Below are 27,882 nucleotides of genomic sequence, written 5' to 3' on the forward strand. Positions count from 1 at the left end.
AGCTCAGTTCTGTAGACAAAATCTTTAGTCTGATGACTTTGACCATTAGTTCATTTGTTCTGCCTTTACTCATATTTTTGCTTGTTTGACTTGTTCAAAATTTTTGCTTTCTGTGTCACCTACTGGAAGAGGTGTGTGTGTGTGTGTGTGTGTGTGTGTGTGTGTGTGTGTGTTGTTCTAGTAATGAAAGAAGGCTTCCAAGGGGTCACTCTGGTTAAGAACTAGGGACTGAAAGGAAGTGATAGACATTTTACCCTTCCAGGAGCAGTATGGCAAACCACAGTGCCTAAAATTGTAAAGATAAGCAGCCTGCCATGGAAGTGACTTTGGGGGGCGGAGGGAAACTGGGGACACTGTAGAAAGAAAGTGGACACTAATGAAGGAATTAGTGCCCGGACATTGTGTACCTGAAATGCAATCATGCATAACTTTTTCACTTTTAAGTCAGTGACTCGATCAGTTTTTTAAATAGAAAAAAGGGTCTCCTAGTTATTTTTTTTGTTGAGTTTTCAAGCCAACCCAGCAGTGCTCAAAGCTTATTCCTAGTTCTGCACTAGGAGATCACTTCTGGCAGGGCTGGGGGGGACCATATGTGGTGCCAGGGATTAAACCCAGGTCAGCTGCGTGCAAGACAAGAGCCCTCTTCACAGTGTACAATTGTTCCAGCCCAGTCCCCTCTTAGAGCATTCCTACACAGGTAGGTACGCAAATTCTAACTAGTTGGCTTGAAAGGAAATAGACCTCCAGGGTACAAATTTGCACAATGATGTAGAAATTCAGCAGATGCTGACAGAAGAGTAAGAGAAAAGAAACGGAAGAAAAAGGGCTTTGGCAAGTGGAAACACAAACATGGACGGACACACACACACACACACACACACGCACGCACATACACACGTGCAGTGAAGAGAAGAGAGTGGAAGACACAGGACAGAAAACCTCGACCAGCCTCTGTGTACTAGACCCTAATCATGTCTTCTGCCATGCTTGAGTATCCCCTGGTCATTAACTAATAGTTAATTAGTTAATTATGTAGCTTATGTAGCCTTAGTTAAATTATGTAGCTATCAACAATTCATAAAATAATCTATAACTCGGGTTCCTTAAAACATTTTTTTTTGGTTCTGGTGTCAGGGATAATATACGCCCAGTGCATTACCATTGAGCTACCTCTCCAAAGCAGTTTTGATTTTCATCAAAAATATCAGGTCACTTTGTTACTAAATATCCCTGTGCCATTTCTACAGGCAGTTTGTCGGATTCAGTCTGTCAACTGTGACCTATTCTGCCATTTTTCATTCTTGCCAGCTTGTGGTATCATTCAAAGGGACGCCTACCACTCACTTCCATTTTCCTTAAGGGTCTGTAAGATTTATTGATTGAGCATTTGATTGCTGAAGTGGAACCCAGTGGAACATTTATAGCTTGTGCTACTTTTTAAAGGCTTTTTTTTCATTTCAAGAAAATTAATATTTTACCCAAGAGTTTGTAAGCTTAGTGAAAGTCCTTCATTTATCTCGCGACTGTTGATTTGTGGTTTGGCAGAAAGAAATTCTGGCAAGTGGAAGGCTTCCCCTGCAAGGAAAAGCGCCAGTTTTATTCTCGGCCTGATTAGTGCTTGCCAAGAACCAAGCTTGCGTATCTGCTCCCTTTCTGGCTCCACCATGTTAAAAATGCGTGGAACTGTTGGGCCGGAGTATCCGTGGTGAGGTAGGCATTTGCTTTGCATGTGACTGACCAGGCTTCAATCTCTGGCATCCCCTATGATGTCTTGAGCTGGCTAGGAGTGACCCCTGAGCTCAGAGCCAGGAGTAAGCCCTGAGTCCAAACCTTCCCCCAAAAAAATGAAAGAAAGAGATGCATAACCTCGCAGTGGAGATGATTACAACAGAGCTGGGCTGTGGATAACTTTGATTCCAGTCTCCCCTCCCTCATGAGTGCCTTGTCTGCCTTCAGGAAAGCTAACGAGATGTGTCACCCAGAGGCCGTGCACCAAGCATGCACCAAGCATTTGGATTTCAGGACTCTTGTGGCTGGTCCCAGGTTTCCACCTGCCCACTTCAATACTGTCCCAGTGTCCTTTGATTGCAAAATCTAGCCTGGAATCAGTGACATTTCACTGTGATGCCTTCGCCACCCTTCCGTTTGATCTTCGGTTTAATGTGGGTCTTTAGGTGGCTGTGTACAAATCAAATTGCCAGAACTGCCTTATATCTCCTTTGAGAATACTGAGTTCATCTGCTGGAATGGGATGCAATATTTTGTTCTTTCTTTTTAGGAGAATATGTGATTCGAGGTGTTCGCTTCAGATCTGCTAGTCAATAACACTAGCAGAGACTCACTGTCCTATGACAGACATATATAGGGAAGTGTATATGTTTGGTTTGGTAAGGATTATATTTTCTTCTTGAGATGTACAGGGAATATTTCTTTCACTCTCTATTGTTTGACTGTAATGCTGGATTTTTTTTAAAAAAGTGTTAAATAATATGTACTATGGTGATAGCACAGCGGGTAGGGCGTTTGCCTTGCACGCTGCCGACACGGCCAACCTGAGTTGGATTTCTCTGCCACTCTCAGAGAGCCCGGCAAGCTACTGAGAGTATCTCGCCTGCACGGCAGAGCCTGGCAAGCTACCCGTGACATATTCAATATGCCAAACACAGTAGCAAGTCTCACAATGTTACTGGGCCCGCTCGAGCAAATCGATGAACAATGGGAGGACAGTGATAGCGACAGTGATTCAACATAATGCATTACTTTAATCATTTAAAAACAAAGTTTAGGGAGGCTTTCCAGGGATTACCCAGAGATAGAGCACTTGCCTTGCAGACACGAAACTGGGCTTCCCTCCCTCCCCCCCCCCCCCCCCCGCACTGAATACAATCCCAGCGGTACTGCTGTTGGGACCACAGATACCTCAAGTGCCAAGAATCCCTGGTGCAATCCACAACCACTGAGAGCACAACCAAGCACGTGCCAGTACCACAACCAAGTGTGGGCATCTGCAGGAAAGAAGGAAACCAAACAGAAATATAAAGGCATTACTGGAATAAAGGTCTTGGGTTCTAGAGACTGTCACAGTCTAAATGCAAGGGATTTATCTAAACGAAAGCTCTATGCTAAGAATCAAAAAGCCTGACTTGCAGAAATGGCTCACGTTCTCAAACTATAGCTTTACAACTAGAATATCACTAGCTGTCGTTCATCGGACCAAGCCAGGCAATCGCCGTATTGCATGATTTTAAATCCTCAGTTGCTCTCATTCTGTCCTGCTTCTGTTCCGTAGGTACGCACAGGTATTTTTTGTGCCCCGTCATTTGCCAAGAATTGAGCGTAGTGCTGGGGACTCAGAGAGGAAGAGCCAGCGACCAGCCCTGGCTCCAGTATAAGAACCAACCAGGGGGACAATAAGGTGCAGCCCAGAGAGGCATTTCCAAGGAGCACCTGCTTGGGTGGTCTGGATCATCCACCACCCATCACCATTCCAGGATAAACTCCTCACAGTGCTCAAACGGGGCTTTGATGGGTGAATAAGAGTTTTCCCAGCTGTGGAACGTATGAAGAGCTTAATACACTGCACAACCTTAGGCTCATAAACTCTAGTGGTGACCAGAAAGACGGGACAGATCTGGCTAAGGAGACTGTCAGTTTTTCATTCAATGACTGGCTCTTTGACCTTGCTTATAGCATAGTTACTGCATCAGCTGCTGTCCTTGCCCAGAATCCTGGTGCTCTGCTCCCCCCTTCAGGGCTGTAGTGAAGGTTGGATTCCCACATGAAATCATGAAAAGACTTGATTCTGCCACTTTTCATCCCATAGTCCTCACAGATTTTTGTGCCAGATTTGTTTTTGTTTTTTCCAAAATATGGGATATGCGCCAGAGCTAGCCTTGCACAGAGCCTACCCAGATTCTTCCATATGGTCCCCCAAGCCTGCTAGGAGTGACCCCTGAATGCAGAGCCAGGAGTAAACCCTGAACACCACTAGGTAGGATACCAAAAACAAAACAAAACAAATGTGGGCTTCCTTATGTGGAGCTTTTTTGCTTATTTATGCCAGTCTGAAAGAAACAGGGTGGAATGTTTATGCAGTGAAATAAGATACTGGTGTCTCTGGAACCCAGGGCACTTCTGTGTCCAGATGGCCTGTGCCTGCCCCGAGCCCTTCTCCTATGCACGCCTCGCCTCCAGAGAGTGGAAGGCTCCGTTTCATTCATTGAGTGACATCAGCGCCAACTTGGGTTGAGCGATACTGTCTTACAGGCAAACTTGGACTGATAAGTCACGATTTTCTCTGTCACCGCCTCAGTGCTACCCAGGGAGGCATAGAATGTCCACCTACAAAGGATCTCTGAAAACTTCCAGTTCCTCAGAAGAACAGATCCAAGACCTGAGAAGTAATCGGTTGACTTGGGGTCCCCAGCTAGGGGAGTGTCCCTGGCAGTGCTGACTCTCTCTGAAGTCCCGTTCTCCTTCCCTCACCTCCTGTCACCTCCCTAGATGGCAAGTTGAAGCACAGGAAATAGTGACAGGCATCTCTTTCTCAGCCAAACCCTCCTATGACTTGATCCCATGCAAGGACTCACCACACTGGCCAGCAGGCTGTCGAGCCCTCCTGCCAAATCCTGTCTCTCTCTGATCTCTACGGCCAGGACAGGCTCTCTCCACCTGCATCCCTGAAGACTAGTGATATTTAGACTTTACCCAGACTTCCACATGCATTTCTCACACTTGACCCTTATCTCCACCACAGCACAGAAGAGAAGAACGTCCCGTAAAATGTATTAAAATGTCACCACCCCATCAGCAAATCATTTGTCAGGAGTCAGAAGTGACACATGATGTGGACCGTGTACAGATCACGTGCCTGGCAGAGGCACTTACTGGGGCAGCTTCTGGCTCTCTTGACCCCAAATTGCCGACCCCTCCTCTGCCTCGACTCACCCCCATTTGTCTGCGAGCGAAGTTGCAGCAGCTGTATCTGTCTTCTCGCTAATGCGACACCAAGACTCGTGTGGGCAATTGATTAAAATCAAGAATTGCTTAGGGCACGGGCAGCCCTGGCAGACCCCAGAGCATTATAATCAATCTCACATCAAATGGGGATAAGAAAGGGGGCGGAGAAGTGAGATTAAAATGGAGGAAAAAAATTCTAAGCTTCAGTATGTGAAATTAAACGATCATGTTATCAGGCTTTCCCTACCCAGACTGGATGCAAAAAATGAGGCTGAAGATTCTATCTCTGGATAGGAAGGAAGTGGGGGTATTTTTATTTAAACCGACTAAAGCCTGGCAAGCTACCCGTGAAGTATTTGATATGCCAAAAACAGTAACAACAAGTCTCACAATTTGTTGTGAGATGTTGCTGGTGCCCGCTCGAGCAAATCGATGAACAAGGGGAGGACAGTGCTTAAAAAAAAAAAAAAGACACTATGTGAAGGTTGTAGAGAGAGTACAGGGGGTAGGGTGTTTGCCTTACACACAGCTGGCCCCAGGTTAAATCCTCTGCAACCCACGTGGTTCCCTGAGCAAACCAGGAGTGATCCCTGAGTGCAGAGTCAGGAGTAACCCCTGAGCACTGCCGGGTATGGCCCCAACCCCTAAAATAAATAAATAGATAAATAAGTAAGAGTGTTTCAGCACACTCCCTCCCTCCGATACACTCTGGAGAAGGAAGAAGTGAGCGCACCTTCTCTCATCCAGCTGAGGCCATGCCGAGCTCTAGCTCTTTTGCAACAAGGGCCAGAACAGGCTGCCTGGCTGGCTGGTTCCATGGACCCACTCGGGAACATCTGCAGAGGGATTTCCTTTGTTCTCCCAAGTCCTGCATTGAGACCTCAAGAGTATCCTGCGGTGCCCGTCCAGAGCACGCCAGGGAAACTGAGAAAGCCTGTGTCTTTCCTGCCATTGCCAGCCCCCATGTTTCCAAACACAGCAGAAGAGGCTGTGGAGAAGCCCGAGCGATAGTACAGTGGGGAGGGCATTTGCCTTGCACGCAGCAGACCAGGGTTCAATCCCCAGCATTCCATATGGTCCCCTGAGCACCGCCAGGAGTAATTCCTGAGCGCAGAACCAGGAGTAACCCCTGAGCATTTCTGGGTGTGACCCAAAAAGCAAAAAAAAAAAAAAAAGAGGGTGTGGAAACTGGCCAAGACCTAGCATTGCTGTTGCTGACAGGACAGGACCCGAAGGCAGGCAGCTCTCTGGCGTTTTCTCCACCTTTTCTGAAAAGCCTGATATGTGGTTGTGCCAAATAGTGTGTGATTCTGAATCAAGGAAAGAATGGAGGGGTTCGGGGTTGACTCAGGGGCCCAGATGCCTTCCTTGGGCTGGTGGTTGTTCAACGTGGGAACACGTGCTGGCATCTTCCTTCCCTGGCATCACCCCGCCCCCTCCCCAAGCACCGACTCAGAGTAGCCCCAGAGCACCACTGGGTGCGGAGGGCGCTGAAGGTTTGGGACCCGCCCTCCTTACAAGCAGGGGGCCACAGGATCACTGGTTGCCCCGCTGGAGCTCCTGAGGCCCCTAGTTCGGTCCCTGGTGCCTCCCACATGCCCACCCGCAAGCCTTGGTACTGCAACAGTGTGTGGTTTCCAGGGCACAGTCAGGGACGCACGCCCCCGAGGCGAACATGAGCAAAACGCAGTATCGAAACTGCCAACGTCACCTGCGAGGCAGGGGTGAGCCCCGTGAGCACGTGAGCACCGTGTGTGCACATCCCTGTGTGCACATCCCCCCACAGCCCCACTCCAGTCCTCGCAGAAGGAAAGACAAGGGAGGATAAAGGAACAGACGAAGCCTGTGGCAGCTGGGTACCCTGAGAGCTGGGTCCTCCCCATCTTATGCATGGCCCCGGGGTATGCGCAGTTGCAAGGAGAAATTGAGTAGGCGCCTGGGAACGCTGGAGAGAAATGAGCTAGCCCTCGGCTGTGGGAACATGAGGTCACAGCTAAGGGAAGGAAAATTGAGAGCGGACTGTCCTGCCATTTGACTGGTTCTCTACCTCAGTTTGTGAACCCCCGCCCTCAAAAAAGGCCCCAAAAAAAGACCCTCTAAACAAACAGAACACCGCCCAGAGAAAAGAGCACAATCTATTGGATCATCATATCCAAGACTCTTTACTTGATAGTCACAAAGTGATTCTCCTACTTGAATTCCTTCAGAAGTCATATCAGACTTACATCAGACTTGTATGGTTTTATCTCAGCAAGGCTAGAAGTAATAATCCCTTCTTATCTGAAGATTTTTCTATGGAGAGAAAGCTCACTGAATCTGCAAAGATGCTCTAATGAAATGTCTATCGGTCTACGAAAAAAATTCATTACATCCTTATGAAGCACAACAGCCGAGTATATGCTGCCACACATGCACCTCTGAGACAGTGCACTGGGCCAGCCCCTCCCAGCCCCTCGGGCAGACTCAGCTCTGAGTTCCAGTCCACAGCTGGGGCTGTGCTCCGTTGCTTAGTCTGTTCCCTTGCTTTGCTTCTCAATATCTCACACATGAATGAAATCATCTCCAACCTTATTTAACTGCAATACTACATCAGACTAAGTGAGGCTGATCCCTCCCATTCCATCCGTGCTGTCACAGAAGGCAAGATCCCATTTTTCCTAGGACTGAGTAGTATGTCACTGGGTTCAGGGACCATATTTTCTTCACCGTCTCCTCTGTCCACAGGCACTTGTGTTATTTCCAGATCTTGGCCACAGTAAATAGTGCTGCAGTGAATGTTGGTGTGCTCCTATCTTTTCAAATTGGTATTTTGTGTTATTTGGATACATACTTGGGAGTGGAATTGTTGAATCACACCATACATCTGTTTTTCATACTTGGTCCAGAGAAGCTGGACCAATTCACACTTCAAAAAGGAATGTAGGACATTTACACAATGAAGTACTATGTAGCTGTTAGAAAAGACAAAGTCACGAAATTTACATACAAGTGGTACTACATGTAAAGTATCATGTTAACCAAAATGACTCAGAAAGAAAGGAATAGACATAGAAAGATTGCATTCATCTGGGGAACATAAAGTAACAAAATAGATTGCATTCATCTGGGGAACATAAAGTAACACCCAAGAATGGCCGAGATTAGTACCAGGAATTTTACTCCATGACTTGGAGGCCAACCACACATACTAGGGGGAAAGGGAGCTCAGATAAAGAGGGGAACACCAAATAAAGGTGTTGGGAGGATCCTCCCAGGATGGGAGAAGCATGCAGAAAGTAGACTATAGACTGAACATGATTGCCACCCATTGCCTCTTTTGCAAACCACAACACCCAATAAGAGAGAGAGAACCAAAGGGAATGCCCTGCCACAGAGGCAGGGTGGGATAGGGGGGATGGGGGGAGGGAGGGATACTGGGATCCGTGGTGGTGGGAAATGGGCACTGGTGGGGGGATGGGTATTTGATCATTGTATAATTGAAACCCAAGCACAAAAATGTGTAAGTCTGCAACTGCACCTCATGATGTCTCACTATTAAAAAAATTTTTAATAAAAAAAAAGGAATGTATGACACCCATTTTTCCATACTTCTGCCAATGAACTCTTTTTTGCCTTTTTAATGTAGGCCATTCTCACAAGTGGGTGAGGTGGGATCAAATTGTCATTTTGATTTGCATTTCCCTTATAACTAGTCATACTGAGCGATTTCTCATGAACCTGTTGGTGAAGCATGTAGCTTTCTTTCTTAGAAAGTATTTTTTCTCTTGTTGACAGTTTTCTAAGAATCTTACTATCTGGAATAGTAGCCCTTTGATAGTTTGTGTGCAAATACTTTCTCCCACCCAGCAGCATGTCTTTTCATACCAGTGACAGCTCTTTGATATGCAGAAGCTTTGTGTTTTGCATAATCTCATTTAGTTTCTCATTTAGCTTTTGTTTCCTTTACTATTGCAGTCAAATTCCTGGATATATCCCAGGAGCCTGTGAGGTGCAATGTTTTCCCATTATTTTCTTCAATATATCTAGGGTTTCCTGTTTAATATCTAAGTCTTTCATTCCTAAAATTGTTTATTAATTAAAATTAATTTAATTCTAAGAAGAAGAGAGCAGGTACTTGTACATTTAGTGGTGGTGCTTATCAAGGACAACACATAGGTTGTGTGTGGTGCTCGCCAAAGGTCAAAGTCCTCTTCATTGTGGTGTTTGTGTGTGTGTTTTGCTTGCGTTGCTCATCACACTCTGTGAGGTGCCCTCACCCACATGCACGCCAAGAGTTATTTTCCTGACAATGGTGCACCCACATCTTTCTGTGTTTGTCAGGGTGCCACCCCTTTTTAGTTATGGTACTCGCATACCTCAATAATCAGCCATAATTATCAAATTTTCAGTTCTCCAGAATCATCAAATGTTTAATTCTCCAAACATAAGAGTCGACACTACTAGAATAAAAACAAAAGCACATTAACAAATGATTCTGATAAGCTCTGATAATTCTAAAATTTGATAAATCTAAAATCTAAAATCCCTTAAATCCAGACCAACAAGTCAGGGCCAGATGAACATTAGAAAAGATTAGAGTTCAAGCAAACAATTAATCTTGACAGAATATTGATTTTATTTCAAATGTGGACATAATGGTTTTCTATTCATCCTTCCCCCTGTAAAGAATATGTCCCCTCTTAATCTGTAATTTACTTTCATCTCTTTCGGAAAGATCAGCCTAGAGCCTGAGTGATAGATAGTCCATGAATAAGTCCTGAGCACCACCAGGTGTGGCCCCAAACCCAAAAAAGTAAAGAAAAAGAAAAAAAAGAAAAAAGAAAACCTCAACCTAACCATACTACATAAAACAGACTCCTGATTCTCTCAGTCTCACTATCCACCTCTACTGATTTTTCTTCATAGCATTTATGTCCATCAGCGTATGCTACATAATTTATTAGCCCCACTGGAAAGATGCCCAGGAGAACAGCTATTCTATTATCCTCATAGCTCTGTTCTCAATGCTTCAAAGAGTGATTGGCACACAATAGGTACTAATAAACATTTTGTGGAATAATTATGATTTACATAATTTATTGTAACTTTCATCTATGATTCTTCAGAAGCCTAAGTCATAACTTACATCTAAAAGAAATTTTTAGACTACCTTGACATGTTTTTGTTGGTTGGTTTTATTTTCCACAACAAAAATCATTATAGTTGGGCTGGAGCAATAGTACAGTGGGTAGGACATTTGCCTCACATACAATCGACCGGGGTTCCAATCCCTGGCACCCCATATGGCCCCCCCACGCACTGCCAAGAGTGATTCCTGAGTGCAGAGCCATGAGTAACCCTTGAGAATTACCAAGTGTGACCCAAAATGCCAAAAATAATCGTTATAGTTTATTTGAGCAAAATATGATTCAGATGGAGAAGCACCAAACCAGAAGAGAGAAGGGCTGCACCATTAGAGAAGGTCCAGAAGCTAAGAAAGAAAATTATTGCTAGATTTTAGCTTAACACCTGATTGGTTGTCTGTGGGGTTTGACTTCATAACCTTGAGGCATTTACAGGCTTGGATTTTAGGCTGCTGAGGCATTAGAGTCACCTCAGACTAATAGCTTTTTTGTTTGTTTGTTTGTTTGTTTAAGGAAGTTAACACCCCAGTTGACAATACCAAGGAAAAAGGTGAATACAGTTGAAAACTAAAAGAGCAACCAAAGAAATAGACTGAGAAAACCAAAGTGAAGTCTTCAAACAAAAGGGCAGTGGACTGTGTCTGTTCCTAACCCCTGAGTCATTTGTTCAGACACTTGACATGTTTTCTTACTAGAATTATCGGATCCAAGCAGCTAAAGTGTCACTCAGAACGTTTAAGATCAACCACGATACTCTTGCTGTGGTATATGTATTGAGATATCTTGGTGATCAGATCATTCGCTTTCAGAGAAATATCTTTTCTGTGCATGCCTTGAATATTTAGAGATATGAAATGTAAATGGTAATAGCCTTGTAACCCTCCACTTTTCGGCACCAGAGAATGGCATTAAGAATTTTCTTTCGGTATGTGATAATCTTATTAACTAAGTAATTTTGGTTAATTTTACTAGGGAAATATTATATTTACTCATTACTCTGGAAACCTATCGCCACTTGATGTCTACAATCAGTGTCTTGTCTTTAGTATAGAGTCTTTAAGGAAACCGTAAAGGAAACAGAAAAATTGCCACAAATTCCAGAACTTAAAGCACCCTACACACACACACACACACACATATACATATATATGTGATATATGTGTGTGTGTGTTTTGTTTATGTGTTAGGTAGATCTGTAACATTTTAGGGTCAAAGATTTTTCTGGGCATGTAATGGTAAATTTCTCCCCTCCAAATATGTACATTCAGTGGATTATATATATATATAATATAATATATATAATATATAAAATCTTTGACACATAAACGACACATTGAACTGAGCAGAAGGTAAACTGTTAGGAGTCAAGTAAGAAAGTTCCATTGCACCAACTGACAGATCTGATTGGCCTTTGAGATCTTAAAGTTCTTTGCAAATTAGAAAGTGGTGAATTATTCAGTGACAGAAAACAGGAACATTCTATGGGAATTTCAGGGGGAAATTGCCATCAGCCAGGGATCTTTAAAGAAAAATGCATATGTATATATATTTTTGCCTTTTTGGGTCACACCCAACAATGTTCAGGGGTCACTTCTGGCTCTGTACTCAGGAATTACTCCTGGCGGTGCTTGAGGGACTATATGGGATGCCGGGCATCGAACCCAGGTCGGCCGCGTGCAAGGCAAATGTCCTACCCGCTGTGCCATTGCTCCAGCCCCAGAAAAATGCATATTAATGCCACAACAATCGCGATGGGCTTTGAATAAAAACTTACTTCATCTTTTTAGTTGAAAGCAGTTCAAACACGTAAAGTGACTTTTAAAAGCAGCAAAATAAATTTTGAGAAATCTGTCTTGAAGTTATCATTTGCAGATTATAACTCTAATACTTGTAATTTGACTTAGAATGTACCAGGTTACTGTTCTCTCCTTGACAATTTTCCAATAAAATCGGAATTTTAATTTATCTAATGTAACATACACTACTTAGAGATATTACAGAGAAGCAAATTGCATGCAGCTTTTTATGCCTTTTAGTGAGTTTCCTAGCATACAAATAAGCATATTTTGCAATGTTGTTATCATTTTAGATATTGTTGGGGGTCACACCTGGCAATGCTCATGAGCCCTGAAAATGCAACGAAGAACTAGAGGCCCCAGATGACTACACTTTCCCCTTTGGACCTCCCCATTCCTCCTTTTTGTTTGGTTTGGGGATCACATCTTGCACGGCTCATGGTTTACTCCTGACCGTGCTCAAGAATCACCCTTAGTGGTCTCAGGTGATCCAGGAGTGAATCACTCCTAGTGGTGCTCAGGGGACCATATACTGTGCCCGGGATTGACACATGCACCACTCCAGAACCATCAACTGTCATTTCAACCATATTCAATGATGCTAGTTGGTGAAAGGGTTCTTCACTTTCCTGGACATTCAGATGAGGGCCGGTCAGGGTATATGTCTGACCACTCTCAGATGAAACATAGAGCATTTAAATAAAGACAGCATCCATCTGATCATCTGCACAAACAGTCCTGAGTTGTAATGAAAGCTCCAATCTGCATTCTCTTCCATCTTCTCTCCATGGTGGGTGACGTGTGGGGAAGACAGAGGCCGTTCTCTGCTCCTTCTTCCCTGGGGAGCGAGGCATGGAGACAAGTGGAGCCTTTCTGGAAGGTCGCTCAGAGGGCAGTGGCGGAGAGGTGGCTTTTTCCTACTGGGTATTTTCCCGAGTGCCTTGGAGATTTCTGTTTCTAGGCCTTTCTAAACTTCAATTCCTTGTCTCCTCCTGCTTCTGCAGCCCATGGGAGTGTGTCGGTCAGTTTCCAGCTCCGGCCTCCTTCACTGGCCTTTCGAACAGGTCAGATTGGGCAGATGGGATCTCTGTACACAGGCACGCTTGCTTTGCTGACTTCTCTTATTTTCTTCTTCTATTACCCTGCTGTGTTCTCGCTGGCCTATCTTTAAGAAACTTCTAGAGTCACATGGGACAAAGGAAGAAAAATCAACACAAAAGTGTAAGCCAGGGGCTGGAGCGATAGCACAGCGGGTAGGGCGTTTGCCTAGCACGCAGCCAACATGGCCGACCCAGGTTCTATTCCCAGCATCCCATATGGTCCCCCGAGTACCGCCAGGAGTAATTCCTGAGTGCATGAGCCAGGAGTAACCCCTGAGCATCACCGGGTGTGAACCAAAAAGCAAAAAAAAAAAAAAAAGTGTAGGCCAGAGAAAGAAAGGGAGGGAGGAGGTTGGGAGAGAAGATGAAAACAGAAGCATCACCGGAAGGCAAGAGGTGTTGACTGTCAGCTGAATTTAAAGCAATCAAGCTTGGACTCTTTGGAAACCTAGGCTAGGCTCCTGGTCCCCCACACCGGGTCCCCCTGCACCAGGAAGAACTTTCAGGAGGAACTCACAAAGCTCTGGAAAGGAAAAGCACTTTTTTTCCCCATGTAAAAACAAAGATGTCTTTTGTTTAGCACTGTAGTACTATCCTCCCGTTGCTCATCGATTTGCTCGAGCAGGCCCAGTAACGTCTCCATTGGAGACTTTGTTGTTACTGTGTTTGGCATATCGAATACATCACGGGGAGCTCGCCAGGCTCTGCCGTGCGGGCGGGATACTCTCGGTAGCTTGCCGGGCTCTCCGAGAGGGGCGGAGGAATCAAACTCAGGTAGGCCAAGTTGTTTAGCGACTTCAAAAGCAAAATGCAAAACTTGTCGCTGGCTTTTCCCTAAATGACTCCATCCAGCTTCTCCTTTACCCTGTCACCTGCAGGAGGAAATAAGCTACCAAGTCAGCCCTTCCACCTCCGGTGGGCCTGGATTTCTTTGGAGAGAGAGTACTACATTGTGGAGGAAGACGCCTTGTTCCTGGAGGTGACGCTGACACGTAGGGGATGCCTGGCCGAGACAGCCTTCATCAGTGAGTGCCTCTGGGTGATTGTTGGCAATGGGTAAGGAAATCCCAAAATCCAGGCTTAAAAATGACTCCCAAGAAGAGGTAGTAAGAAATTTAATAAAAAATTGGGGGGAATCTCCAAAAAATCATGTGGCATTATGCCATGGTGTTTACTGCATGTGAGTTAGATATATATGCATGTGAGTTAGATACACACACACACACACACACACACACACACACATACACACACACACAGACATATTTCTTACCATCCTGCTTTCTCCCTTCTGGAATAGAACTTTCTTTTTCACCTGAAAGGGTCCTAGGAAAATTAAAGACCTTCAGGGTCATGTTCCATAATTGTCAGCTTTCTCAGTTTCTTTCTTTCTTTGGTTTTTCTTTTTTTTTTTTTAGTTTTTGGGTCACACTCGGCAATGCTCAGGGGTCACTCCTGGCTCTGCACTCAGGAATTACTCCTGGAGGTGCTCCTGGGACCATAGGGAATTCCGGGGATCAAACCAGAGTCAGCCGTGGGCAAGGAAAGAGCACTACCTGCTGTGCTATCGCTCCAGCCCTGCTCAGTTTCTTTTAAAATTGTTTTTAAGTACCGATGTATTATTAGCTTACATAGTTTAATTCTAGCTATCTGTCTAGAAAAATTATTTATAATCCAGGATCCATTACTCTATTGAGTTATAGCTTTTGATTATGTGTAATTGTTTCCCTGCTATTTGTCAATTTCTCCAAGACATGGATAGTGTCAAATTTCTCTGTGTTCTTCAAAAACTTATGCCTCATTGAGATGAATGAATATGTGATGCCTACACCTAACATCTCACTGTCATCGTTAATGATTAATAATTGCTCTAATAATACATTATGACTTGTGATATCTTTGGCTATCAACTTTTGGAGGACATTAGCCTTGATTTTTATAAGCAACTGAGAAGACAGATTGAGATGTATTGTCTTTTAAAATGAGCATGCTTGGGGCAGGAAAGATAGTACAGTGGGTAGGGCATTTGCCTTGCTCACGGTTGACCAGGGTTTGATCCCCAGTATCCCATATGATCCCCCAAGCACCACCAGGAGTAATTTCTCAGTGCAAAGTCAAGAATAATCTGAGCATCGCCGGGTGTGACCCAAAAAACAAAAATAAATAAAATGAAATGAGCATTCTGAGTTTCCCAGATATACAGGATCCAGTGAGAGTCCTGCCAACATATTGAAAGTGTTGGAGAGACACCAGGAAGGAAAAGACTGAGATCAGGCTCCCTAGAAAAAGCAAGTTTTTCCCTGATCACCTTTCCAGACTTTAAGTTCTGAGGCAGGAGTATTTTCCTAGGAGATGGTCAGCAGAAGAGAACTTCTGGGTGTCCCTCCGCCTTCATTTTTACTGCAAGCCACTCTATCCATGTACTGTGGGTCACTGCCAAGCACTGGCTGAATAAGGCCTCCTTTCTCTTAGAGGGTTCTCTGCTAGCCTTTCTCCTACGCACAACCCTCTCCTCAGGAACTTCTGGGCACAAGACATAAGATATTATGTCAAGAAATAGTTTCACATTCTACCTGGCTCAAAAAAATAGTAACTCAAGTCTCTCTACCCAGAGTGGTTGAATATTTGTAGTTACCTGCTCAGGGAGATGGCCTCTGGCCTCCTTGCCCTGGCCATCCTGACGTGCATCCTTTGGCCATTACTGCCTTCCCGAGTAAGTTTTCAGACTCATGAGGACAGAAACTACATCTTAAGTTGTGAGCATCTCCCCACATAGCAGGGGGGCATACAGTTGCCTGACACCCACTATTTATTGGTAAGTGAACCACAATCCAGCTCTTCTGTACTACAAAACACTACAAAAGACTACATCATCACTGCAAAAGACAGCCCCCCAAAGCAGCTTACTCAGCACTGCAAAAAACCCTCCTGATTCCCCCAGCACAGTCCATGCCGGGGACAATAGTCAGAGCAGAGCATCTAGAAGAACTTGAGATACATCAAGTGACCATGGGGTACTGTCCATGATCATGTCCTCAACTTATAGTTGAGTATTGTGGCGCTTTGGCCTGGTCCATTTCGATGCCAGGGTAGCTCACAGCTTGCCCTGGGTCCATTCAGTCCCTTGTCGGGACCCCACTTTTGGGATGCTAGGAACTAAGGGCAACTGAGTCAAGAAAGCAGATGCTCAGGAGTAGATTTTATTCAGAGTCAATCAACTCCCAATACAAAGAAGTAAGTTGGGACTGGAGCTGGGGCATTTGCCTTGCAGGAGGCCAAACTCTTTCCCAGCATCCCATATGGTCCCCTGAGCACCTCCAGGAGTAATTCCTGAGTGCAGAGCCAGGAATAACCCCTGAGCATCTCCAGGTGTGATCCTAAGCTAAAAACAAACAGAAAGAAGCATGTTATGTGCGGTTGGCTTTTCATCGATAGAATTTACTTTGAAAGCAAGGTGAAATAAGGACTAGACTTGTCCCTCTCACCATTCAAACCACCCAACCTATAAATTTCCACAATCAGATCAATAGCTCTCCTAGCATGGCACCGCAAGGCCAATCACCCTTTCTGCAAATTCAGGACAAACCAGGTAAGCTCTCTGACTTCGTGACTCCACCTCACCATGCCACCCCACCCTCACCCTCCGAGGCAGAGGGGAACCCCTGAACCATGGTAGCAATGGGACTGTATGCACCCCGTCTCTACAGACTTCCTGGAGTGATGGCAGGAAGCAGCACAGCCATCTTGGGGGGGTGGGGGGGGACAGAAGCAACAGAAGGCCAGGAGGCATGTGTTGTGTCCATAGTGCCGTGTGCCAAACTTTGGACTGTGTGCAGTGGTGCCCAGTTATCACAGGTAGACCAGTGGGCCCTGTGCAGTTCTCTGGAACTGGGTACAGCATCTTCTGACAGTAAACAGGGAGTCGCTGGATTGGAAGGATGTGCAGAGTCCCAACACACAGCACTGAAGCCCCTGAGCAGGCTGCTGTGTCCCTACAGGTGTACCCAGGTGTGAGTGTGCCTCTGCAGGTGTGCCCAGGTGACTGTGCCCCTGCAGATGTGCCCAGGTGAGTGTGCCCCTGCAGGTGTGCCCAGGTGAGTGTGCCCCTGCAGGTGTGTCCAGATGTGAGTGTGCCTCTGCAGGTGTGCCCAGGTGTGAGTGTGCCCCTGCAGGTGTGTCCAGATGTGAGTGTGCCTCTGCAGGTGTGCCCAGGTGCGAGTGTCTCTCTGCAGGTGTGCCCAGGTGAGTGTGCCCCTTCAGGTGTGCCCAGGTGAGTATGCCTGAAGGTGTGCCCAGATGTGAGTGTGCCTCTGCAGGTGTGCCCAGGTGAGTGTGCTTGCAGGTGTGCCCAGGTGCGAGTGTGTCTCTGTAGGTATGCCCAGGTGAGTTGCCCCTGCAGGTGTGTCCAGATGTGAGTGTGCCTCTGCAGGTGTGCCCAGGTGCGAGTGTCTCTCTGCAGGTGTGCCCAGGTGAGTGTGCCCCTTCAGGTGTGCCTAGGTGAGTATGCCCCTGCAGGTGTGCCCAGGTGAGTGTGCCTGAAGGTGTGCCCAGATGTGAGTGTGCCTCTGCAGGTGTGCCCAGGAGCGAGTGTGTCTCTGCAGGTATGCCCAGGTAAGTGTGCCCCTGCAGGTGTGCCCAGGTGAGTGTGCCTGCAGGTGTGTCCAGATGTGAGTGTGCCTCTGCAGGTGTGCCCAGGTGCGTGTGTGTCTGCAGGTGTTTCCAGATGTGAGTGTGCCTCTGCAGGTGTGTCCAGATGTGAGTGTACCCCTGCAGGTGTGCCCGGGAAGATGCATATTAGGGGGTAAAGCCTCCATCCCTTCTCCTCGCCTCAAGAAAATCTTGGCTGGAAAAAGCATGTTGGTTTCTTATAAATTCTTCTTTATCAAGAGCCAAAGGACCTGGGGACTGTAACCAAAGGAGCCGGCTCCTTCTATGTCTCGGCTTCCTATTGATGGTGTCCTGTTTGCTGCCTAGGCATTGTCACCAAGGATGAAACCGCACAGAAAGATGAGGATTTTCAAGGAAACACCCAGAAAGGAGTTCGGTTCAACCCTGGACAGACTACGGCCACATGGAGAGTGGGACTCATACCTGACCGTGGATACGAGGCTTCAGAGACCTTCCAGATTCTTCTGTCAGATCCCGTGATGGCTGTTCTGGAATTTCCAGAAATAGCAACTGTTGAAATTGTAGACCCTGAGGACGGTATGTGTCTCCCGCATGACTTTGCATTCCTGACTTCGCTGCACTACATCTAGATACATACATCTCAGTTAGGCCTTGAAGATAAGTAAGTTGTTTCCTGGGAGCATTTTTTCCCTTGTTATTAGGTTTTTTTTTTTAATAAGAGAAAGGTAGAGAGAATTTATTAATAATGTGTCTACCTCCGATCTCCATGAGAAAAGTCCAGCATAGCTGAGTCACTCCGCACACAGTTCTGGAGACCATCTCTAAAATAAAATGAGTTAGCTAGGTCGGGGGAACAAGGAAAGAAAAGTTAAATCTGTCTCAGGATTATCGGGAAGGCTCGGGAAAGGAAAGGCCTGCAGATTTCTGTTCTGCCTCTCAGAAAAGAGATAAAGGGATTACCTCTTTCTGGGAGAAGTCCCGCAAGGAAGAGATTTGTATGTAAATTCTCTTTTTCAAAGGCAAGGTTCAGTTTGGGTAGCCCGGGGACCTCCCAGGAAGTTAACCTTTGCAAAGACAATTTTGAGGGGAGCAGACTTTTACTTCTCTGTAAGTCTGCCTTCACAGCAGCTGAGAAGTTCCACCATTAAGAAAATGTTCATTATTTCATTGTTCTTGAGATTTTTGTAATGGAATATAATATAAGAAGTTTTCTTTTGGCATCTGGGCACGTCCTGGTTGGTTTTCACTTGGTACCAGGCAGCTTTGGGGCTGGAGTGATAGCACAGCAGGTAGGGCGTTTGCCTTGCATGCGGCTAACCCAGGTTCGATTCCTCCGCCCCTCTCGGAGAGCCTGGCAAGCTACCGAGACTATCCCGCCTGCATGGCAGAGGCTGGCAAGCTACCCGTGATGTATTTGATATGCCAAAAACAGTAACAACAAGTCTCACAATGGAAATGTTACTGGTGCCCGCTCGAGCAAATCGATGAACAATGGGAGGACAGTGCTACATTGGTACCAGGCAGCTTCACTCACAAATAGGGATTCTGCAGGGCTTGTGGCAGAACCACCATGTCTCAGGGTTTTTGAGTGCATAGGTGCCCCATACGTGAGAGTCATGTCCTAGATGTGGCAGCTATGCTATTCATTTTAGCCTTGTTCCACAAAGTCCTATTACAGTTGTGCAGTACGCCTTTAATTGTCCCATCATTCATTTGGTTCATGTGTTCGTGCATTCAGCAAATATCTCCCCCCAAAAAACTTAACAAGAAAGAACACTTTATCGGCAACTGTAATACTCTTTGCTGCTTCTTTTTGGTGAATGTAGAAGAATATTTCCTTAAAAAATTTAAAAAAACTGGGGCTGGAGCAATAGCACAGCAGGTAGGGCATTTGCCTTGCATGCGGCCAACCCGGGTTCGATTCCCAGCATTCCATATGGTCCCATGAGCACTGCCAGGGGTGATTACTGAGTGCAGAGCCAGGAGTAATAACCCCTGTACATTGCTGGGTGTGACCCAAAAAGCAAAAAATAAAATAAAATAAAAAGAAACAGTTCATGGTAACTCACAGTTCCAGAAGGCAGAATCTAAACGATGGACATGGGAGTCTCCCGGTGGACGATTCCACAACGAAATAGACCACATCATATTCAATCGACGGTTTTGCCTGACTGATGTCGCTGTTGTCCCAAAATTTCGAACGGGATCGGACCACCGTCTCCTTCGTGCAAAATTCTACTTCACAGAGTGGGGAGAAAGGGCTGCAAAGTTCAAAAAGAGAACTCCCAGAACGACCACCAACTGGGAACTCTTTGGTACTATTGCGGCAACATGGGAAGATGCCATTGTTGACAACATTGACGAGGAATACGATCGACTGGTTCAGCACCTCCATGAATGTGCGAGGAACGCCAAGAGAGAGATAGCCACAAAAAGTCGCCTATCTTCGAAAACTCTTGAGCTAATTCGCCAGCGAGGTTTGGCGCATGCCTCAGGCAACCGCAAGCTAACGTCCGAGCTTGCAAAGCAGTGCAGAGATGCGATCAAGGAAGACCTCAAAGAGAGAAGAGCAGAAGTACTGGTAGATGCGGCAGAAGCCGGGAAAAGTATTCGTAACGCCCGCCTGTCCTTCGCCAACTATAAGACCAAGATGACTGCCCTCCGACGTCCTGATGGATCCATCACATCCTCCAGAACGGCAATGGAGAAGATTATCCATGACTTCTACTCAAATCTCTTCGATAGCCATGTCCACTTGCCGACATACCAAATTCCACAGGATGGGTATGTCGTTCCCAACGTTCTCCCTTCCGAAATCCGACACGCCATTTCGTCAGTAAAGAAGCAAACAGCACCCGGCCCAGACAAGGTCAGACCTGAACACCTGAAGAACCTGCCGTCAGTACTCATCAATACATTGGCTCGGCTCTTCACTCACTACCTGTCTGAATGCAAGGTTCCATCTCAATGGAAAACCAGCAGGACCGTACTACTGTTCAAGAAGGGAGACATCCATGACATTGGCAACTATCGCCCGATCTGCCTATTGTCTGTCATCTACAAGTTGTTCACTCGAGTCATCCTGAATAGGATTGGCAGAACACTAGATGAAGGACAACCATGTGAGCAAGCAGGGTTCCGCAAAGGATTCAGCACCATCGACCATATCCACACGATAACCAAACTCATTGAGGTTTCTCGGGAGTTCAAGATGCCGCTCTGCTTAACGTTCATTGATTTAAAGAAGGCCTTTGATTCTGTTGAGACGGAAGCGGTCATTGAAGCCCTAGCCAATCAGGGCATTCAAGCCCAATACATCAGGATCCTCCGTGAGCTGTATTGCGGATTCACTACCAGGATCTCACCATTCTACAAAGAAGTGATCGTTGATGTCAAGAGAGGGGTGCGGCAGGGTGATACCATTTCACCAAAACTCTTCAGTGCCACCCTCGAGAACATCATGCGACGACTGGAATGGGAAGGAATGGGAGTGAAGATAGATGGTCGGCAACTACACCACCTCCGCTTTGCTGATGACATTGTTTTAATAACACCAAACATCAGCCAAGCGGCACAAATGCTGGCCGACTTTGACCATGAGTGTGGAAAGGTAGGACTACAGCTGAATCTTACGAAGACAATGTTTATGAGAAACAGCCTTGTTCCTGACGCCCCATTCGCTCTCAATGGAATGACCATCTCCGAATGCAACAGCTATGTGTACCTAGGTCGAGAGGTCAACATGACAAATGACCTGGCACCCGAGCTGCGCAGGAGGAAGAGAGCGGCTTGGAACGCCTTCAAGAACGTCGAAGAAATAGCTAAGAGGACGAAGAACCTCCGGCTCCGGGCACATCTCTTTGATTCCACTGTTCTTCCTGCATTAACATATGCCTCAGAGACCTGGGCCCTACGCAAACAAGATGAGAACGCCATTCAGGTCTCCCAAAGAAGAATAGAAAGAGCTATGCTTGGAATATCACGTTTCACTCAAATGAGAGAACGAATCCGGAGTTCTGACATCCGTCGACGATCAAGGATCAGGGACGCTGTCTCATTTGCCAAGTTGTCAAAAATCAGAAGGGCTGGTCACGTAATGAGATTTAAAGACGACCGTTGGACTAGAGCTGTTACTGATTGGATTCCACGGGATGTCAAGAGACCGCGTGGCCGCCCACCTACCAGATGGTCAGACTTCTTTGTCAAGGTCATGAACGATCGGTTTGAGGCCCTCCATGTTCCCGGAGCGAAGAGATGCCATTGGGCTACACTAGCACGCGACAGGGACAAATGGAGACGTTACTGGCGCCCGCTCGAGCAAATCAACGACTAACGGGAAGTTAAGTGATTAAGTGAAAAAGAAACAGACCTAGAAATATAGCATTGCGGTGAGGGTGCTTGTTTGGTTTGAGCCCAGAGCCTGGGTTGAGACACCGCTTAGGCACCGCCTAGGGTGACTAGGGGGTAAAAAACCCAACAGTTTAACAGTTTCAGTATTCATCTTTTAATTTAATTATGCTTGTTGCTTATCCCAATCATCAACAGAATTCAGCTACCCTCGAAAATACATGATTTACTGCCAGGGAAAGGTCTGGGTTCCGTTCCACAGGGCTCTGTGATGAATGCCCTGTGATTAGATGCTCCAAACTGCAAAACAGAATTTTAGTGTAAGTGAAGTTCGGAAAGCTTTGCATAGATCTGTAAGCCTCCGATCCATTTCAAATATCTTTACAGCTGTGGATCATTTTCATTCACATTAGCATGTTAATCGATTCTGAGACACTCTCCAGTAAAAACTCCGGTTTCTCTGCAGAAACTAGTTCAAGTTTTACAGAAATCAGGTCTAGTTTCCTGAAATGCATTTAGGAAATGCTGTTGTGTGTGCATTGTGTGCTGACAAAACAGAAAACACACAGTCCTAGGTATCTGGTCAGAGCTGCCGATAACATTTAGCCACAAGAAAAACTGAGAAAAGTCCATGAGAAAAGCTGAATGTAAGGAAAAAAGCAAAAAAAAAAAAAAAAGAGTTCTGTAATAAGATAGTGGGGAGAGCTCACTACTGTTTCAAGCTCTGAAGGTTTATGGAAAATGCACAGTTTGAGCTGAGTCTTGAACAGTGAAAGAACTTTGGATTTGTCAATGCATAGAAGGAAGCTTTTCCAGAATGGGAAAATAGAGAATGTGACCAAAAAACACAATCCTAATGCAGCTAAATTTTTTTTTTTTTTGCATTTTGGGTCACACCTGGCGATGCACAGGGGTTACTCCTGGCTCTGCACTCAGGAGTCACCCCTGGTGGTGCTCAGGGGACCATATGGGATGCTGGAAATCGAACCTGGGTTGACCGCGTGCAAGGCAAACGCCCCACCCACTGTGCTATTGCTCCAGCCCCTAAATTATTTTTAATGTGGCATTAAATAACTTTAATTTACTTTTAGCTTCTTCCAGGATATCAACATTTTGAATTAAGAAATGCCAAGATTTAGGGGACTGGAGCGATAGCACAGCGGGTAGGGTGCTTGTCTTGCACGTGGTTGACTCAGGTTCGATTCCCAGTATCCCATGTGGTCCCCTGAGCACTGCCAGGAGTAATCCTGAGCGCATGAGCCCGGAGTAACCACTGAGCATCACTGGGTGTGACCCAAAAAGCAGGAGAAAGAAAGAAAGAAAGAAAGGAAGGAAGGAAGGAAGGAGAAAGAAAGAAGAAAGAAAGAAAGAAAGAAAGAAAGAAAGAAAGAAAGAAAGAAAGAAAGAAAGAAAGAAAGGAGGGAGGGAGGGAGGGAGGGAGGGAGGGAGGGAGGGAGGGAGGGAGGGAGGGAAGGAAGGAAGGAAGGAGAAAGAAAAGAAAGAAAGGAAGGAAGGAAGGAAGGAAGGAAAGAAGGAGAAAGAAAGAAAGAAAGAAAGAAAGAAAGAAAGAAAGAAAGAAAGAAAGGAGGGAGGGAGGGAGGGAGGGAGGGAGGGAGGGAGGGAGGGAGGAAGGAAGGAAGGAGAAAGAAAAGGAAGGAAGGAAGGAAGGAAGGAAGGAAGGAAGGAAGGAAGGAGAAAGAAAGAAAGAAAGAAAGAAAGAAAGAAAGAAAGAAAGAAAGAAAGAGAGAGAGAGAAACACCAAGATTGTAGATTACCTCACAGTCATGGTCACAGTCCTCCCGTTGTTCATCGATTTGCTCAAGCGGGCCCAGTAACGTCTCCATCATGAGACTTGTTGTTACTGTGTTTGGCATATCGAATACATCACGGGGAGCTTTTGCCAGGCTCTGCCGTGCGGGTAGATTACCTAAAGAGTATAAAATGGCAGAAAGAAAGTTCTCACCAGCCCTTTCCCTGTTACCCAGGACCACTGTTTTCTTAGAGGTCAATAACAGTTTCACTAGAAAAAATTGAGGCGGAAAGAGGAAGAAGAAGGGAAAAAATAACAAATAACAACTAGGTTAACGCCAGCTTCTGGTGTCTTTAGGAAGGTCTAATAGTTCCTAAAGATGAAGCTTAGTCTGACACTGTTTCCATCCCCAAGAGGATTCGTGTGCTCTCACTTTATTCTGCGAGAGGAAATGATCCATACGAAAGAAAAAACGTTTTTAAACAAATGCATATGTTTTGACCACAAAGCATGCTTAACAGACAGCCTTGGAAAACACAAAAAGGCCCCAAGAAAAATAGTGCACATAATTCCATCAATGGGTGGTCAGTCTTCATTTTCATATCAACTGAGTGTTCTGATGATTGTCTGTTTGTGTAAACATTCACACACGTGTGCATGTGCTCAGGCACATACCTGCACACAGCCCCATATGTCTCTGTGGCAACCATCACTGTAAAAACGAACGACAGGAAAAGTAGCTAATGTTTCTCCGTAAATCAAGGTGGTGTCTTATACATGGTATCTGCACAATAAATAGTGAATTAAAATGTTCATTGAATAAAGCTGTTGATTTCCTGCATTAATGAATTGGATTATTTGATTGTTTAAAAGAAATTAAAAATGAACAGTCAAAAGAGAGGCAGAACAAAAAAATAAATCATTTGGGGCCCAAGCCAGCAGGGCGTTTGCCTTGCACGTGTCAACTCAGGTCCCACCCTATGTGGTCTCCCAAGCCCCCCAGGAGTGATCCCTGCGTGTAGAGCCAGAAGTAAGCCCTGAGCACTGCTGGGTGTGACCCAAAACAATTTTAAAAAATAAATAAATAAACTGTAGCACTGTAGCACTGTCCTCCCGTTATTCATCGATTTGCTCGAGTGGGCCCGGTAACGTCTCCATTGTGAGACTTGTTGTTACTGTGTTTTGGCATATTGAATACATCACGGGTAGCTTGCCAGGCTTTGCCGTGCGGGCGAGATACTCTCCAGAGCTTGCTGGGCTCTCTGAGAGGGGCAGAGGAATTGAACCCAGCTCTGCCAAGCTGGCTGCACGCAAGGCAAATGCCCTACCGTTGTGCTAATAAATAAACAACAACAGAAAATATCACTTCTCTTTAAACGACTAAAAGCTTTTGTTACTGTTTTTTGAGCCATACCTGGTGATGCTCAGGGCTTACTCTTGACTCTGTACTCAGGGATCACACCTAGTGGGGTTTGGGGGACCGTAGGAAGTGCCAGGGCTTGAACCCAGGTTGGCTGCATGAAGGCAAGCACCCCATCTGCTGCACTTCTGCTCCAGCCAAGAAGACCTAAAATTTGCAAAGTTCAATACCCTGCCCCTGCCTCTGCCCCCCCAAAAAAGCAGGAGACAAAAAATTGTGTGTGTGTCAGAATGCCCTTCCTGTTTTAATCTAGATATTCTATTTATCCTTTTTAAAGGGGTTTCCTAAACTAAATTCCATTGCCTCTTCAACTGCATTTAAGAATATTCTCCAGGAACTGGAGAGATAGTACAGCGGGCAAGGCCTTACATGCGGCAGACCTGGGTTCAGTCCCCAGAACCCCATATGGTCCCCCAAGCACCGCCAGGAGTGATTCCTGAGTGCAGAGCCAGGAGTAACCCCTGAGCATCGCTGAGTATGACCCAAAAAGTCAAGAAAGAAAGAAAGAAAGAAAGAAAGAAAGAAAGAAAGAAAGAAAGAAAGAAAGAAAGAAAGAAAGAGAGAAGAGAGAGAGGGAGGGAGGGAGGGAGGGAGGGAGGGAGGGAGGGGGGCGGGGGGGAGGGAGGGAGGGAGGGGGGGAGGGAGGAAGGAAGGAAGGAAGGAAGGAAGGAAGGAAGGAAGGAAGGAAGGAAGGAAGGAAGGAAGGAAGGGAGAAGGGGCTGGAGCTATAGCACAGTGGATAGGGTGTTTGCCTTGCAGGCAGCCGACCCAGGCTCAATTCCCAGCATCCCATGCAGTCCCCTGAGTACTGCCAAGAGTAATTCCTGAGTGCATGAGCCAGGAGTAGCCCCTGTGCATCGCTGGGTGTGACCCAAAAAAGAAAAAAAAAAAGAAAATTTTCTAGTGAGAGCAATAGTACAACGAATAGTGTGTTTGCCTTGCACATGGCAGACCTGGGTTTTATCTCCAGTATCCCAATCCCATATGGTCCCCTGAGCACCAACAGGAGGATTTTTCAGTGCAGAGCCAGGAGTAACACCTTAGCATTGCAGGGTTGCAGGATGTGACACACTCTCTCTCTCTCTCTCTCTCTCTCTCTCTCTCTCTCTATATATATATATATATATATATATATATATATATTCATTCCCATTGTATTAACTGTATACAGTTAATCAGATTGGAAAGTACAGGGGTCAAAGAGTGTATGTTTCTATTCAGGTTAAAATAACACCAATAGTGCTCGCTTCGGCAGCACAGATACTAAAATTGGAACGATACAGAGAAGATTAGCATGGCCCCTGCGCAAGGATGACACGCAAATTCGTGAAGCGTTCCATAAATTTTTGTGGTGGTGGGAAATGGGCACTGGTGGAGGGATGGGTATTTGATCATTGTATAATTGAAACCCAAGCACAAAAATGTGTAAGTCTGCAACTGTACCTCATGATGTCTCACTATTTTAATAAAAAAAAAATAACACCAATATCCTGCATCCAAGTTAAGTCTTGCTCATGAATCTCTGCCATCTTTCCTAGAACCAACAGTCTCTATTCCGGAGGCAGAATACGTCGTGGCGGAAGCTGTGGGGGAGCTTTTGATTCCCGTCAGACGCTCCGGAGACGTCAGCCAGGAGCTGAGCGTCCTGTGCGCTACACATCATGGTAGGAGGCTGGCGGGCGCCACTCACCCCACCCCGCAGCCCTGTCCTGACGCTGACCTCCAGTGCCCCATCTTCTCCGCCATGAGCTACATTCTACTCACAAGTGGCATAAAAACCTCTTTTTCCGCTCTTTTTCTGAGGGTCCAGTGAGGCAATCCAGGTGTAAAGAATTTATTTGAGGATCTGGCGCAATAATACATTGGGTAGGACGTTTGCCTTTCACGCGGCCGACCCAGGTTTGATCCCTGGCATCCCATAGGGTCCCCTGAGCACTGCCAGGAGTAATTCCTGAGTGCATGAGCCAGGAGGAACCCCTGAGCATCGCCGGGTGTGACGCCCCCCAAAAAAAGAATTTATTTGAGGGGCTGAAGCAATAGTACATCAAGTAGGGCATTTACCTTGCATGCGGCCAACCTGGGCTTGATCCCCGGCATCCCATAGGGTCCCCTGAGCACTGCCAGGAGTAATTCCTGAGTGCAGAGCCAGGAGAAACCCCTGAGCATCACCGGGTGTGACCCAAAAAGCAAACGAAACAAAACAAACAAGAATTTTTTCGAACTAATGAAACATGTAAATAAGGGATTCATCATTTTACTAGTGAACCCCGAAGAAACACGGTCCACACTGTCCATCTATAAGACTTGGTCTCTCCCCCCTCCCTCTCCCCCAGCCGAGAGCCCAGGCACCTCGCTCTCCTGTGCTCACTCACCTGTACACTCAAAGCCCCCCTCCCTCAAGGCCAGCTTCCTCACGCAGCTAGAAGTGGGTAATGGATAAAAGTCCAGAACTTGTGACATTCTCAGCAGCTTGGATAGAAGGGGGGGGGGGGGGATTCAGGCCCAATGCAGTGCAGTCAGAAAGAAGGATGAACACTAGCTGATTGCACTCACAGAGGGATGCAAAGGAGGAGAGCGAGGGAGCAGGGGAAATGAATCCTGAGGTTTCTAGGTTGAATGATGTTCTAGAATGAAGCCAGAGCTGAAGGTACTTAGAAAGGAGGGGCTTCGATGCATGGTGGGGGGTGTGATGTGACAAGCACTGGTGCCAGTCATGAGATGCTTCAGCTGCCACATTAAATAAAAGGTTGATGGGGGT

The 27,882-nt window shown here is 46.0% G+C and overlaps 1 protein-coding gene and 1 non-coding gene across 2 annotated transcripts in view; both read left to right on the plus strand.

The window, feature by feature from the left end:
- Positions 1-27,882, plus strand: part of FREM3 (FRAS1 related extracellular matrix 3) — a 69,061-nt gene that overhangs the window by 32,304 nt on the left and 8,875 nt on the right. The window contains exons 4-6 of the mRNA XM_056119033.1: positions 13,857-14,003; positions 17,953-18,183; positions 26,663-26,788. Of these exons, the coding sequence (XP_055975008.1) occupies positions 13,857-14,003; positions 17,953-18,183; positions 26,663-26,788 (504 nt within the window). The remainder of the gene's footprint in view (positions 1-13,856; positions 14,004-17,952; positions 18,184-26,662; positions 26,789-27,882) is intronic.
- Positions 26,364-26,470, plus strand: LOC130028484 (U6 spliceosomal RNA). Its single transcript, XR_008793209.1, has one exon. It is a non-coding gene; the product is annotated as a U6 spliceosomal RNA (small nuclear RNA).

Source organism: Sorex fumeus, unplaced genomic scaffold, assembly GCF_029834395.1.
Source record: "Sorex fumeus unplaced genomic scaffold, SorFum_2.1 ptg000039l, whole genome shotgun sequence".
NCBI lineage: Eukaryota > Metazoa > Chordata > Mammalia > Eulipotyphla > Soricidae > Sorex > Sorex fumeus.